The sequence below is a fragment of the Styela clava genome, chromosome 9 (genome assembly GCF_964204865.1).
Source record: "Styela clava chromosome 9, kaStyClav1.hap1.2, whole genome shotgun sequence".
NCBI classification, from domain to species: Eukaryota; Metazoa; Chordata; class Ascidiacea; order Stolidobranchia; family Styelidae; genus Styela; species Styela clava.
Window position 1 is genome coordinate 7,088,086 of NC_135258.1, and position 16,267 is coordinate 7,104,352.

General features: G+C 32.8%; 3 protein-coding genes across 6 annotated transcripts; 2 read left to right on the forward strand and 1 right to left on the reverse strand.

Moving 5' to 3' along the window:
* The first annotated feature begins 1,784 nt into the window (after nt 1-1,784).
* LOC120338739 (uncharacterized) lies at nt 1,785-3,879 on the forward strand. The gene is made up of 2 exons (XM_039406673.2): nt 1,785-2,616; nt 3,250-3,879. Exons 1-2 carry the CDS (start codon nt 2,243-2,245, stop codon nt 3,749-3,751), a joined length of 876 nt encoding a protein of 291 aa, XP_039262607.2. The 5' UTR covers nt 1,785-2,242; the 3' UTR covers nt 3,752-3,879.
* Nucleotides 3,880-4,019: 140 nt separating this feature from the next.
* On the forward strand, nt 4,020-15,764 carry LOC120338746 (sideroflexin-5-like). 3 transcript variants are annotated; one of them, XM_078116084.1, is made up of 10 exons: nt 4,020-5,351; nt 6,336-6,445; nt 7,959-8,073; nt 9,877-9,984; nt 10,522-10,692; nt 11,309-11,500; nt 12,118-12,274; nt 12,959-13,160; nt 13,633-13,750; nt 14,385-15,764. In XM_078116084.1, the coding sequence occupies exons 4-10, from the start codon at nt 9,931-9,933 to the stop codon at nt 14,460-14,462; spliced, it is 972 nt and encodes a 323-aa protein (XP_077972210.1). In that variant the 5' UTR covers nt 4,020-5,351; nt 6,336-6,445; nt 7,959-8,073; nt 9,877-9,930; the 3' UTR covers nt 14,463-15,764. The 3 variants fall into 3 exon arrangements, with proteins under 3 accessions (XP_077972210.1, XP_077972212.1, XP_077972211.1); XM_078116086.1 differs by lacking the exon at nt 7,959-8,073; XM_078116085.1 differs by lacking the exon at nt 4,020-5,351 and having other exon boundaries at nt 6,294-6,445.
* LOC120338745 (uncharacterized) lies at nt 5,791-9,576 on the reverse strand. Of its 2 annotated transcripts, none has more exons than XM_078116083.1 (7): nt 9,399-9,576; nt 8,900-9,163; nt 8,174-8,282; nt 7,176-7,316; nt 6,663-6,754; nt 6,136-6,418; nt 5,791-5,871 (listed from the first exon to the last, which is right to left on the reverse strand). In XM_078116083.1, the coding sequence occupies exons 1-7, from the start codon at nt 9,531-9,533 to the stop codon at nt 5,804-5,806; spliced, it is 1,092 nt and encodes a 363-aa protein (XP_077972209.1). In that variant the 5' UTR covers nt 9,534-9,576; the 3' UTR covers nt 5,791-5,803. The 2 variants fall into 2 exon arrangements, with proteins under 2 accessions (XP_077972209.1, XP_039262616.2); XM_039406682.2 differs by having other exon boundaries at nt 5,791-5,886.
* Nucleotides 15,765-16,267: the final 503 nt, after the last annotated feature.

Genomic DNA, 16,267 nt, shown 5'->3' on the forward strand with positions numbered 1-16,267 from the left:
CGCATATTAGCCAACTAACTTCCTAAAAACAGCCCTAAGATGGTGAATTTATAGAAATTCGCATATAAGCCAACCCTACAAATCGTAACATGCTGTACGCGTCGATCACAGAAAATGATTGCAGAAGAGAATTAGTGCGATCAGAGTTATGCGTGTATAAGCAGAATTTAAGAGTTATGTGGGTAAAGGCTGACCCCTTAGTTTGGCAACTTTTTTTGAGTTTTAACCCAATATACGGTAACACATTTTTTATTTACAGTGTAGTAATATGCTTTTCGTAAAGTTTCCATATTCCCAGCAAAATTTATTTCTGACATTGTAGTGTGTAAAAACCATGTTTTAATAAGTGGAGATGAAGTTTCATTTTCATAAAAAGCCATACATCAATCTTTTTAGGCACAACAATATTTAAAGTAAAACCACAGATATTGCTGATTATTTTTGGTTTTTTGCCCCCTGTCATTCCAACTTTTTTTACTCGCTAATTCAAAAACAAGGATCATACACCTTTACTTCTTTTTACCCTGAGTTACCTAGAATTTGATATGGAAGTTTGTGTATTAGTTTCTGTAAGAAAATTTTTTTTGGCTCTGCTTCATAGCCTATCTGGAATCATCTTTTTCAAGTGAAGTTTCATTGAATTTAGTTAAATTTGTTTCATGACTTCAATTCTATCACAACCAATAGAGTATTATGGTACCCTACAAATGTGTTCTAAGGCTAGGCATGGCTATCTTGTATAAACTGTAAGTCAATGTACAGTCAATAATAGTCATCCATCTTTGTCCATCTTTTGGTTAGGGCTGGGCATTTTCGAATACCTGATGATTTCAGAATCGAATCGAATATTTTTTTCGAAACGAATCGAATCTCGAATACTTGGGAGATATATAATTGTATGTAACTGTCTTCTTGTATTTGGTCCTCCAGACACATAAATTACTAGAAACGTAAAATATATCACTCAGACAGATTGCTGAGCGTTCACACACAATAAAAAATACGTTTTCATCAATAACTCACCACAGAAATGAGTCATATGTCAGAATTGCGTTGAAAAATATGACTTCCATAAAAAAAAAATTAGAAATTTACCTCGACAATTGGCGGAAAGGAAAAAAACAAGATGGCGGCGATTCGAAATTTCGCTTTGAACCGATTCGAATAATTTACTATTCGATTCGATTCGAATATTCGATTCGAAATGCCCAGCCCTACTTTTGGTATAAGGTTTGGTAACTTTCCGATAACCAGAAATATATTTTTTAAACATTTCTTATTGCACAATTTTGTTACCTAAATTTCTAGTGCTATTTTGAAGGAGACTATTCCTTCATGTATTCAAATTTGTTAGTATTGAACAATTGATCCTTGACTCGCCACACTGCTGTATGGTAACAGCTGTAGCAAATGCTACATTTACAAAATATCTTGAATATGATAATTTTTTTGTGAAAAGTTTTTTATTACTTTAAATCGATAACATGTTTTGTCAACTCATTTTTATTTTTTGTTTCTTCATTTTTGTTAAAAGGTTCCATCACTGTTGAAATGTGTGCTTTTATATCAGTTGTTCAGTATTGTAGTTAATTTTTGCTTATTCTTGTGTCATAATAAATTGAAACAATAACCATTGTCTTGTAATAATTCATATATTTTTATCAATGATAATATTCCTCATTGTGAAGCGACAATCTTATTTGAATAATATTTTCTTGGATAATACTCTGTAATCTCTTTGGAAATCAATTTTTTGGGCTTTCAATGTAAATTTATTTATAAAAGTTATTATTTTTCAACTGTTTGATACAAAAAATTACATATATTTTATTAATGAATGATAAAAGTCTATTTTTGATGCCTTTGTTTCATACATTGTGACAGAATAATGGTACAGATTGGTATTTATATAAGTTAATTGTGTGTATAAATGCACAACATTTGCTATTGTGACAATCTATTTTTCATATCCTTGCTATTTGTGATTAGCAATTCTGTATAACTTGATTCATATTTCCCTTTGCCTATTCATTGTGGTGAAATATACATTTTTTCTCCAAACATGTTGACCTCCAAACAGGTCCCAAGGATAATATATCATGTTCTCATGAATTTTCCTTGTCATAAGTTTCAAGTGTGAATCAGTTTAAAGTTAAATTGGACGACTATTTTTGTTTAATTTCTCATTGTTGTGCTTGTTTTTAGATTAAAAATATAAATTTTCTAAAAATAAAAGTAAAAAATGAATGTGTTTCGGCGATTAATGGATGCTACACCAGCTAAAAAAGTTATTTTATACACCAAGGTAGTGTTTCGGCTTTCTTCCCCTTTACTTATGTTCGGGGCTTTAGAAATGGCAACAGTATTTGTAATTAGTGAACGAAGATGGAGAAAGGGAAGCGCAAGGATTATTGATCCCCCTGTATGGAAAGGATACACATCAGATCAAATTCAAGAAATTATCAAAGGCCGTGAAAAAATAGTCTCATGCATGAAAGATCTTTATGAGATGAAACCTGGTTCAGCAAAAGATGAAACAGTCTCACAAGTATTTACAAAGGATTGTATTTATGAAGATCCAATGCTGAGACTTGTCAATAAAAAGGAAATATTAAGGTATTACAAATACATGCGAAGTTGTACATTCTCTGATAATTTAGTATACTGATTTTTATTAATTCCAGTTTGAAATATTCTAAATTGATTAATTTACCTGTAACAGTAATAACCACTATAGTACAAAAAATCTTACTGAAGCAATGTGACTGCATTCTTAGAAAATATTTTCTAGAATACCCAGCATGGACTTGTAACAAACAGGACGTGAGGCCATGGTTCGCCACCTGTTTGAGTTGTATTTTTTTCACTCTTCCCCGGGTTTGATATGAAAATCATATGTTCTCAATTTGGAAGTTCTCTAAAGTAATATAGGATTACTTCTCTGATTACTTGTTACTTTTAAATATTGTACGTTTTAAAACTATGACAATATGCAATTATCATAGTCAAGAACATTTTTATTTGTTAATCCATCATACCCGAGTACAATATTTCATATTGGATTGAATAGGATAGGATTTACATATTTATCCTCGGGAAGAGGAAAGACGATAAGATGGTTTAATAATCATATGGCTAACCACGGCCTCTTGTCCGGTTACCAATGTCTGGTATGGGATTAAGCCAGTTATTTGTTTCCGGAAGCGTGGTCTTGATTGAATATCCTAAAATGAATTTCAATTTTTTCAGCATTTTCAATCATCTGCAAGGGACATCAGCAAAATCAGAATTTGAATGTTTTGAAGCTACACATTACAAGGAAAAGATAATTATTGATACTCTGCGACACTCTTCTGTACCACGATACGGCGAAGAATCCAAATTACCACCATTACGAGGCAATATAATATTATATTTATCACAAGATGGCACTAAAGGACAGCAGCAAATTAAATCTATTCGAGATGAATGGAATTATTCAGCACTGATGCAACCTGAAACTCATAATGCGTATGTTTTCGCTGGTTCTTTCGCAAAGCTAATGCGACGTGTGTGTTATTATATCATAAAACCAGACAAAACTTTTTTCAACATTTTTATAATTCTTGACTGGAAATCTGAGTTATCTACATTTTTAAACCAAAATATTAAAGAATTTGAAAAGGGACAAAGAAATAAGGAGGTGGAACAAAGACACTTTGATGAATCTGGCACAGTTGTTTTTGATGCTGGAATTTCTAAAGCAAAATAAAACTTTAATACAGTTTCGATCTGTTGAACTATTTACTCCATATCAGTGTTCCCATTGATACTGTCCCCACTTTCACAGTTTTTTTTACCTATATAATATATGCTGTGTCAAGTTCACGTTTATCTAGATTCCACTGGGTGTACTGGCCTGGAATGTTTATATTTGTTCAATACCATGAGAGGCGCTCCATTTTTACAGGCAGTCTGGTTGGTAATCAACAAGCCAACAAGGTGGGAGCAAAGTGTGTTCAGGCGCCTTTTAAGAATCTTCAAAGTATGAAATATGGCTGGTTAAATGAAAAAAAGAAGCTTCCTACCTGGGGTGCCAGTAGCCCTGGGCTGGAAAAACGCTAAATATTACATGTCATCATAATGTGTAGCTCCATTTTTACAATTTCTCAGGCAGGCTAGTTGGTAATCAACATGGTGAAGCAAAGTGTGTTTGGACCCCTTAAAGAATCTTCAAAGTTTGGGAAATTTCAGCAAAACACTGAAGTCTAAATAAAAGAAGATGCTTTAGAAACACCATATAACCGGCTGCCTGGAATGATGTTTAATGAGATGCTGATAGCCCCGGTACGATGTGCTACATGATTTGGGTTTAAAAAAGCGTCATATACCCGTGGTTCTACTAGCCCTGACCCCTGAGGCTATGCTAAATAAACCCCCCACACTACAATATGGTCTTCCAAATTCCTCATTTTTGCCTGAGTAGTAAAACTCAGAATGCACATCCACTGTTTATTTCAGAAATATTAATATAATAAATTATTAAGTAATGATTAAATATATTTATATCTAGCCTATCTATAAAAATATCAAATTATCAAAATAATACAAATTACACTGGCAGAAATACATTAATCTATATAAATATACAATGGCGCAATGCAAAATTATCAAACATGTCCTCTTTATACTATATATAAAGTTACATCAGGTCTGCATCAAAATTAAATATGGAAGCTGCAAGGTTTTCAGAATGTATTCCCTACACACAACACTAACACTGCGACGAAGTGTCAAAAAACAAGTTATTTTGGAATATTTATATACCGTTATGGAATTTTGTGCAGCTTGTCACCAAAGGAACGGGCTCTATTAAATCCTGAAACATGCACACTATTTGAAAAAAATTCTGGATACCTTTTTATTTCATGCCTCATACTTCAATCTATTGGATTATAAAAAAAAAATGCAGTGTGGAAATATGGACCTAAAAGTTTAATTTGCAATAGGGTTGATGGCAAGGTTGGTTTGTTAGGTAAAATATAGTTTTTCTGGTTACAATAAAATTAGTACTTTTCAAAGGTTGAAGGTTTATATGCCATACAATGTATGTATTCCACATACAATTCGGGGCAAGCTTATGCAGCTGAAGGCTGTTAATTACTGAGGGCCAATCGCACCTCAGTAACTTAATTGAATAGATGAAGTTTTAGACATTTTAAACATGATTGGAAGTGGAACTAAAGAAGCATCAGTCATGGGTATGTCAATATACGAAGAAGATGGCAACCCATCTCCATCATTCAGTCTATCGCACTGGTTCTTGAACCAGTGGGCCATGGCCCACTTCTGGGCCACAGAAACATTTTCAGGTGGGCCACAAACATATTAAAATTTGCTAAAGTTGTTGATAAATTGGTTAAAATTAGATTGTAGTAACAATGAATGATGGTGTTGTGTTTAAATGCTCATTATTGAAGTGGAAGTGTCTTTTGTAAAGAATATTTTGTTTTTCTTGTAGTTTTTCCTATGCATAAGAAAGTTCATGGGCCACAGAATTCAAAAGTGGGCCACGAAAGAAAAGGTTGAGAACCATTGGCCTATCATATACATGAGCAAGAACTAAAAAAATCAATGCACAGTAGATCATTATTTTTAAATCTGGAATTGGATTGAACATTTGTTGAAAATTAAAATTAGTTTTGTCTTCATTTATAGATGTTCAAGCTCTCATAATAAACAGTATTTCTTTGTTAATTGTTGTAAACAGACTCCGCTCTGTATGTTGTTCATTTCGTTTTTTTGGGGGGTGATTGGACAAATGTCATCTGTGGTTTCTATGGTGTTCGCTTCTCCGCTTTAGTTGAGCTCTTGATATGTACTCGTCATTATCTGAACTGTCAATATCTAGAAAAATTGCATAACATTGGTATTAACAAGTGAGGTATTTGCTTGTTAAATGATTTTTGTCATTTGGTTGAATCATCTAAAATGAAATTTAGCTTTCGTTTTTCTGACTGCTTCACCAAATTTAGATGCGGCAATTCTGTGTCAGTAAATGAATGTAACTCTATAATTTTTTCTTCACATTTAGGCTGGGTTTTGCACCTTGTTGCAATAGAAAATTGAACATCAATATGAATAATTTTTACCCACCCCTAGTTACATTAGCTTCAGTTGTGCGATGATTTGACGACTGCTCTGTGCGTGTAGCTTGTCCTTCTGTTCGTTGCATAGGTCTTCCAAGTGAGGTCTGTATGTTTGAAGGATGGACAGACCGGGGAACACTGCTATTATGAATCTCAATAGGAACACTGCTTTGATTTTCTTGTATTGATTCTCTTTCTTGCATTAAGTTTTGAACGCTATCTCGACAAAAGTCAACCAGCAACATAAGATAAACGCCAGATCTAACAAGTCTGCGAAGATCTTCTTGCATCTGGAAATTAAATATAGGATCTCAAGGGTATGGAGTAATAAACAAATTAAATAGAATACATTTTAACTAATTTTTTGCCATTGCAGTATTTTTTACTATGCTTGTTTTTGATATAGACCTTAGAGGCCATGATTATAAATATTCTTCTCAATCCAGAATATATCTGAAGCCTCATGTTTAGCCACATAACATAAAAAAGATTGTCCATAAACTTTTTTTGAATTGAACTAAAAATAATACAAACCTTTTTGGTCTGATCAGGTTTAACATCTGTTTTTCCCAATATCTCTGTGTCATATTTCTTCAGACATAATTCACATTTTGTGATATCAGCTCCTAAAAAGAAATTTCAGTACTTAAATCGATTTTGGACTTATTCTTATTAATGTGTTAGAATCTCAGTTCATGAGCTAAAATATCATCCAGGGTCAGTAGTCAATGCTGAACTAGAAAGATTCTGGCACTTCCAAATTATATTGGTTCCAGAAGACTATTGTTCAGAGTGAACAACGTATAAAAATTATTAGCCCAGCTCTGGAACAAGATATCCCCCAGGTCTGTCAACTGTTCCACACGGCATATAATATTGTGTAACACATAACATGATAGATTCAATGCTTGATAGTCAAATACTGTTAGTCAGTTAGTCACATTTATTTGTATACTTAAACGATGCACTGCTTGCAATCAATACAAAGTTCATTATTGAAATCTGACTCCTCTAATCTGATTGCTAATTTGATTTTGAAGCCTGCACCTGATGCCTTCTTAGTTTTTCTCCACTGCTGCAAACACTTGTGGTGAACATATCTCAGTGATCCAGTGCAACTGCAAGGTGTCACAAGTTGATTTGAAAGAGAATCTTCATCAGATTGGCAAATTCGGCAGATCACAGTTTCTGTTGAATTGATTTAGTAAAATACTTCAAATATGATACTAATTTAACGTGTCCGAATAATTCGCGGGCAAGTATTTGTGGTAAAAACAGTTAGGTTTATAGGGTTAGGGTATGCTCGTAAAGAAATCTTTTTCAGATAAAAAGGTACTTACTTCAAAACTATTTTTATCACGAATATTTGTTTTACAGCAAAATGCTCTTGTGGCGATTTTTCATGCGGCGATTTTTTCTATGGAACGGAATCTTCCTAGAACCCTAATATACATTTCTACAACAAGTATACTTCTCTGAGTTTTGATAAAAGTTTGTTAAATTGATTGAGATAATCGTTCAAAGAAGCATTAGGCATGGTTATGTTCCAAAACAGGTAATTGGTCTATATAGATATTATGGCTGACCATTTCGAATCGAATAATGATTTAACTATTTGGACAAAAATTTTGACTTGCCGCCATTTTGTTTTCTTTTTGTCCACCAAAAGTTGTGGTGAGTAATTAAATTTTTTTTATCGAAGCCATATTTTTAAAATGCAATTCTGACATATGACTCATTTCCTCACAGTGGGTTATTGATGAAACAAGTTTCATATTGCGTTTTAAAACTCTGCGAACTGTCTGAGTGATCGATTACATATTTTTTCAGTAATTTATGTATATGGAGGACCCATTGCAGTAAAAAAGTTACATACACCAAGACCTTCCAAGTATTAGAGATTCGATTGGACAACAAAATTGTGATTTGATTCTGAAATCAACAGGTATGAAAATGCCCAGCCCTAATAATAATATATACTTCATATAAATATAAATGGAATATAAAATATGAGAAAATCAATATTAAAACTCATAACAACTCACCCGATTCTGTCTTAACTGGTGGAATGAGATTAGAAACTTGAAATTGTGACGAATGATAAACATCTTCATGATAAGTATGAGGTACAGAAACTGCATAGTTCTTGAGTTCCTGTAAGCACAAAAGATTGAATTCTAAAAACTAAGACTTCCAAAGTAAAATAAAGACTGTAGATACGATTTTCTCATTTAGGGGATACAGAGTCTTTTTTTTAATTTTCTTTCCAAAAATAACACTAGGGCTTATTTTGCAGGGATGTCTTTTGATTTTATTTATAAAAAACAAAGTTACAAAGTAGAGAATCACAAGATTTCCAAATATGGAAACCAATATTCATTTACTAAATAACAAGTTTTTTAAATAACTGCTAAACATAGATTATGAATCATTCAAAGCGCGTAGGAAAAATTTTTTTTGACTAGTTTCTATTTTCAGGGGAGGGCTTATATTTAAATCATATTCAAAATTCAGTCTTCCATTCGGGGAAACACGGTAATCCAATGGTTTCAAGGCTTACTTTGACACTGTCACATAGTTAGATAAAGCACATAGGGCCTGATTGGATAAAGTACTAAACTTACATTTTTTATACAAACTTTCTTTTAACAGGGTTCTGCATAAGCAGTGATTAACACAAAAGGCCTTCATGAAATGAGAAACAATATAGATGTTCTAACCCCATGGCTGACAGAAAAATAATTGTATATAAAAGTAGATAAACTTATTACTGGAGTAGAAGATGAACTGTCTGATAAATTATCGAAAGATATTTTCTTTGATTCCATATCAAACATTCGTCTCATTGCTCTGTTATATTGTCTTCTTTTTGCATCGATTTTTGGTGAACCTTCTTGAGTTGGACTTGGCGATGCTGAAATATTTCCCACACCCAGAATCCATGATCTTCTTTCTTTTTCACCATGTTTAGTAAAGATATTCGATTTTTCTGATTTCTCACTCGTTTCTTTGAGGGTTTTCTGTCTTTCTTCCTCCTAAAAGTATATTTTGGGCATTTATGTATTGGATTTGGAAGGTCTAGATTATTTCTTTCTTTCTTCCATGTTGGGTGAACATATTTGATGAGTTTAAACTTTTTTTTAGTTTTCTTTTCATTACCCAGATTTTTTACCTGCTGTGCATGTGTATTTTTCTTTCGCAAATCATAATCTATCTATATATCTAACGTTAATAACCAGACATAAATACCGGTAATGAAATGGCACACACCGTTTGCACTCGTCGTCGTTCTCTTCTACTTTCATCTCGTTCTTTTCTTCTCTTCAGTTTAGTTTGTACGACTAACTTCGATTCTTTTTCCTTAGAAAAGGGATTATTCCCTGCTAATTTATCGTTTCTCCTCATTATAACGCAGCATGAAACAACACAATCGCAGAAAAAAATAAAAGGTCACCTCGCCTGGGCTTGTGTTGCTAAGCAACACATTGAAACGTCAATCATTATTGATATGGCTCCCAAATATTTTACCGAGTAGCATTTATTTATTTATACTTCTTTTTGTTTAATTGTGTTATTTAACATAAATTTGGCATTTCCGTAATCTTACTTTTGAATATTATCTATTTGAACGGAAACTTTCTTGTCGAATACAGTCAGCAAAAATGTATTTGCGTTTCCAATTTGCACGGTCATGCCTTGCGGCATTTCTGGGACGTTTCCGGCTTACGGCGTTTACCTCTTTTCGCAGGCATGAAGGTCTGCGCACTTATTCCCTTGCAAGCTCGAGTAAAGGAGTTCTGAGATGGGAGATTCTAAATATCCTGCCTTCAAATTAGGAGGTTCAAAATATAATCAGGTTAGTAACGTTTTCTTGGTTTTTTTGTATGTTTTTGTTGCCTTGGCAGGGATCTATTGCTCCGAAATAGGCATAAGTTGCTTCCCATATTCATATATTACAATTGAATATTTTGTAGTCTATATGCCAAATGTCTATGGACAACTAAAACACTTGTAAACTGTATATATGGCCAATGCAGTTGTGATTGTTTGCTGCAGTGTTATTGCATTGGAGATCTTCTACCATACTGCAGTGTTTTGGTTTCTATTGAATAAAATAACAATAAAATTGCATATGACGGAATTCTTGAATATTTCCTAAAATGTCTTTGCCCTATGTTAGAATGAAGTGCAACATAACTATTTTTGCTACTGTGAAAAAAATTCGAGAGCTTTCACTTTGTGTGTTTGTGTATTATAATTTTCAATCAATCAACTGTCACAAAGTATTTTTGCTTGCTCCAATTCATTGATTGATATCTTAATGGCAATTTGTGAGAACTTCAATACTGTTGTAGCATAATTACTTATTCGTTTAAATTGTTAAATTATTCAGGAAACATTTTCTGGTCGACTGCGGCATTTCTTTGATGTAATTGATCCTCGAACGTTGTTTACACCGCAATCGGAAGTAGAAAGATGTGTTCGAATGTTGCAACAATACAGAGATGGAAATGAGGAAGGATGGAAAGACGAAGAACTTTGGAAAGCACAGAAAATTAAGCAGGTAGCTTATAGTTTATGATTCATATTGCACTTTATTACAGTGTATAAACATAAGAGAGCAGTACTCGAATATATGAAAATGAATTTGGCAGAATGTGTGCATCCACAAGGTCTTGGAGCACTGAGTTTCTTGAAAAGATCGGCAGATGGAATAAAAAATTGTTCCCCTTCAATTAAAATGGAACAAAAAACTTATTGGTGAAATATCAAGTCCCATAGGAATCTGAAGACACTTGAAAAAAATACTTGCCTTCTTGCGACTCCTTCCATATTTAAGTACTGAAATCATTTAGTACTTTATATGCGATGAAAAGCATTTTCTTTTGCAGCAACATCGGCACTAAAAACAAAAATCCCAGTGACAACAATTTCGTAACACGATCTATAGTTCCACTTTGTGCCCAATAAGAGCCAAATTACTTCTTGTTCATGGGGGTGATAATGATGACAGATTCTTGGCAGAAATTGCCTTTGATTGAACACATGTAAAATTCTGAGTAGAATATTTACTTTTTATTGATTTACCGGTAGTTATTCACAGTTACAATCAATAAATAAACAGCAAGTATTAAATTTCAGTCTTATATTTCATCTAACGATATTTTTGTTTTTGACAGGCCATTATTCATCCAGATACTGGAGCAAAGATACCAATGCCTTTCAGAATGTCAGGTTTTGTACCGTTTGGGACTCCTATAGTTGCTGGATTGTTACTACCTGGACAGTCAATGGTTGCTACTGTATTCTGGCAATGGTTAAATCAAAGTCACAATGCTTGTGTCAATTATTGCAATAGGAATGCTACAAAGGTACATTATTAACTTTCAATTTTATATGAGTTCGCTTAAGTCCCATGTTCTCAGTTAAAAGTGGTGAAGAATTGCAAAACTATTTGATACACTATAAGCGCTTCGACACATTGTGGAAATTTATGTTTGTGTGTGGATAGCGATTAACGCAAAACTTGGCAACTATTCAACTCAACACTTGTAGAGAACAAGCTCAGTGGCAGCAAGGCTTGAATATAATGTTAGCAATTGGAACCATTACTGTATTTGAATTCCGTTTTTTGTCTTTCCCTTTTTTGTCTTTCCCTTTTTAATATAAAATAAATTTGATAGATAATTCAAGTCCTAATATATATATCTTAGTTTTCATTATGCAGAAAAAATAAGAGTGAAATAAATATAATATTATGTTAATTATTAATAACTGTTTTTTTACGTTTGACCGCATTGTATTATGTAAATATTAATGTTCCACTAAGAAACTGTGTGAAAAGCACTATTTTTTCAGAATAAATAATGTAATAAAATCATAAGTAAGATGGAGAATAATCACTAATAGTTTGGAGCAGAACAAAACCTAGACCGAGGCTTTCCTCAGTAGTTACTATGAAATATCTGATCAATACTTTATTCTACAGGAAACATCAATGAAAGATTTCCTGCTTGGGTACACAGGAGCAGTTACAAGTGCTGTGTCAATAGCTCTTGGTCTCAATGTGTTGTTGAAAAAATCTACTGGTCTTAGCCCTGCTAAACGATTGTTAATTCAAAGATTCATTCCTTTCCCTGCTGTTGGTAAGTATATATCTGACTAATTTGGCTTTAGATAAAAATAATGAAACAGTATTCACAAAAGTTTATATATAAACTGTGAATTTTTTGCAATAAATTTGACATCAGATGAGCAAAATAAAACTGTGTTCACTCAATTGTATATATTATCTGAAAATAGGTATAACTAGTCTACCATTTTAATATTCCTGCTGTTTCAAAGTCGGCATCTATAATTTAGAATACTATAAACTTATAATTCTGCAAAAAAAATCTTTGTCATCAGCCAAATAAAACAAAACATAGTTTTACCAAGTTAATGAAGCATTATTCACCTAACTAACTGTATATTGTATTGAAAAAATATATATATATTTTAAAATTTCAAGTAGACCTGCTTTTTGGATTTTGCATTTTTTGGCAACAATTCATTTTGGCTTACATGGATTGGATATTTTTTTATTTTAGTGTATTCATAGTGTGGCAGGTAAAATTTGTTCAATCACCATTCCCTTCAATGAATGATAAAAGTTATTTAGTAAGTCCATTCAGGTGCATATTTTGTATAGTGGAGTGGATTGGAGGACCCAAGTGGCAATACAGCAACCCTTCAACTTTTGTATCGCCATTTAATAAATAAATAGATTCAAATTTATGCTTTAGTTTTATTGGCAATATTGTTCATGAGGTATCATTCAATTTTTACAGCCACTGCCAGTGTTTGTAATGTTCTTCTCATGAGAAACAGAGAACTCAGTACTGGGATAGAGGTCACAAATAAGGAAGGAAAGGTCATTGGAGTTTCGAAGGTCGCAGCTAAAAAAGCTTTGATGGAAACTGCAGCAACAAGAGCTGTGTTACCTGCACCTATATTAATCATTCCACCAGTTGTAATGTCATTCATAGAAAGGTGGGTTTGAAGTACAAGCTTTGCACAATAATTGAAATATTTTCTTATATATATCTAAAAGAGAGTCACTTTTTGAACTGTGTGCTATGACACTCACAGTGTTTATGATACTTACCATTACCAGTGCTGTGAGGTTGTTGGAGTTGTAATTTCGAAGTTGGTGGTCATAGTTCAAATTTTAATTTTGTTGGAGATCGAATTTCAATGGTGATAACTAAAGTAAAAATTTACTACAGAAACTCCTTTTGTTGACTAATCAATTCTATCATTCCATTAAATATTGCTTGCATATGCCAAGATTTTCATTATCGAAACTTGACTTCCTTGGGAGTTGGAAGTCAGTTGTATATTATCCCCAACTTTATAGGCCCACAGCTTTAGTATTTTTGACCAGAAATAGAGTCAAAGTAATTTCATTATTTGCATTTCACAGTTTCTATCCAGCACACTAATTATATTTATTTTGATTCAGAACGAAATGGTTTCATCGATATCCAAGATTAAATCTTCCAATTCAAGTCTTACTTGTTTCAGTTTCATTTGGATTAGCACTTCCTGTTGCTATTGCAATATTTCCACAAATGTCACAGGTAACTTGTGTTTTTGTATAATAGAAATAAAAAGTTTTTGAACGTTGAATAATTTGCATGGGACATTATACTGTGTTTATTAGTCTGGACGTGCCAAACTTTATTAAATGATTTTAGTTTCGGCATCTCTTGTAAAAATCAATCAAACAAATTTTTAAGCTTTAGAAAATTGGCAAAAGTGGCACAAGAATACTTCTGTATCATATATATACAATATATAAGTACAGACACTCAGATATAGGGTGCCACTCTATTTGCAAAAATTAAAATATAGATACGCCTTACATTTTTTCACAGCAGACCTGGCAGGGTTAAGTTTAACAATCCACTAATCAGAGCTTAAAGATTTCGAACGTGTGATTTCAAATTAGTAAGAATTGCATTTAAAATGCTAAGTGATTAGGTGGATGGAGAAAAACTCAATACTCCAAAGCAACTGTTAAACTAGTGCCACTTTTATGATATTTATTCATAACCACAAACAAACTCTGTATTTAACTCAAACCTGGCAACTACAAAAATAGATTTGCTGACTAGGTCTTGGATGTTGACAATGATTTCAGTGTTAAGTGTTTACTCATGGAGGTAATTATTAACCACTAACCAAATAACTTCTAAAATCATTCATTTATAGGTCAAAGTCAAAGATTTAGAAGAAGAAATTCAAGAAAACACTTCATTGGAAATTGCCTATTATAACAAAGGACTATGATGAATTGAAAAGAATATAAATTGTAGCATAATCGGATTTGATTTTACAGCTCAGCGATTTATTTTGCTGGCATTGGTTGCACGTTCAGATTTTTTGACCTGTTGTAATATCATATGTTCAGCCAATCATATGGTGTTGTGTAATTTGCCTTCAAACTTGTAATCATGTCTGCTATCAAAAAGCAAATCAATTAATTACTGGTGCTCGCAGTTTTATGCAAGAATTTAATATTGTCAGCATTCCCAATTGCTATTTTCATTCATTTTATTATATATTTTCACAAAGCAAATAGTTTTTATCAATTGAATTTGATAAAACCAATTGTGCCTATATATTTTACGCTTTTATTTTCGATCAATTGCATGAATATTTTATATTTTTGTTATTTTAAAAAGTTTAATATCCAATATTGTGACTTTGTGAGATGTTTAGAGTTTTGAAATGTATTCAATGTCACCGAGAGCACAGGAACTCACTTATATTACAGCAAATTCTATATATCCCACGGAAGGCAATGTGAAGCTAACAAGTTATACTTATTGGTATAACCAGGGATGTCCAAAATGATTCGAATACATTCAAAATTCATTATATTCGATATATAAAATTTTTGAATTTTGAGTAATTTAGCTCATTTTCATTTAAATATTAGGGATTTTGAGCTGTCAGAAGTATACCAAATGTACGATATCTCGACTGGTAAGAGAAAACAATTATAATTATGTCGTTTTTTATAATTATCACATGGAGATATAATTTTCCACATGAACATGCCCCCCAGATTAGAATGTATTTGATATTTCGTATTCGAGAATATTTTCTCAGAATGTATTCGAAATAGTAACCTATTCGGTTTTGGACATCCATGGGTACAGCGTCATAAATCTGAATATAACTCTAAAACATGGCGTGTCGCTGCTCGATTAAGTTCCAGCAGCTACCCTTCCTTGGTATAACTGTTTGTTCATTTTGTTTTCACGGTTCACTTTAATAAATGCTTTTTTACGCTAGGTATTACACATGTTTGTTTGGCTCTGCATATGCATACTGACTTCACAATATGATTTGTGATTTTAATTAAACGATTGCAATTTATTTTTAAAAAACTAATGCACTACTTAGTTTCAATTCTTCTTAAATATGCTATTGTTTGCCCGTGTGAGTATTTTATTGCCATCATTTTTTATTATCATTTTATCACCGAGTTGTGTCTGCATAGAGCTTCTGGCAAAAATGTAATCTTTTCTTAAATCAGATGCAAACATATATCTGCAATGAAACGATTTAGCTTATCTGAATCCATGTCGTTGTTTTAATCTTTTATTTGACCGTCATCGCCATAATCAGACAGTTGCTGATCGAATAATTGGCGCATCGTGTCCACAGTGTTAACTCTAAGCGAATTATGAGTGCGAAAGTGCTTCGCAGTCGAAAAAAAAAGTGCGAAAGTGCTTTTGCCGATTTTAACAAGTTAGGTGCTCTAGCCTTTCATATAACCCATTTAAAAAGGCATAGAGACTCGAAAAAGCGCTCCTCCGGTTAATATTATGAATTAAAGAGAAGCCTTTCCATTAACCCAGTTCCCTTTAAGCGAATTCATGTTTAATTAAAACAAGCGAATTCATCGGCAACGAAAAGACATCTGCTAACACTTGCCGCGAACAAAACTTTCATGCATGCGGGTGTCAGTTGCTTACTCGGTGAACAGCAAAGGCTTTCACATTTGTTACTCCTTCCATCTAACAGACAACGATTGATACACGTAGGCTGGAAACCATATTAGTTACAGGTTGGATCATTTGTAC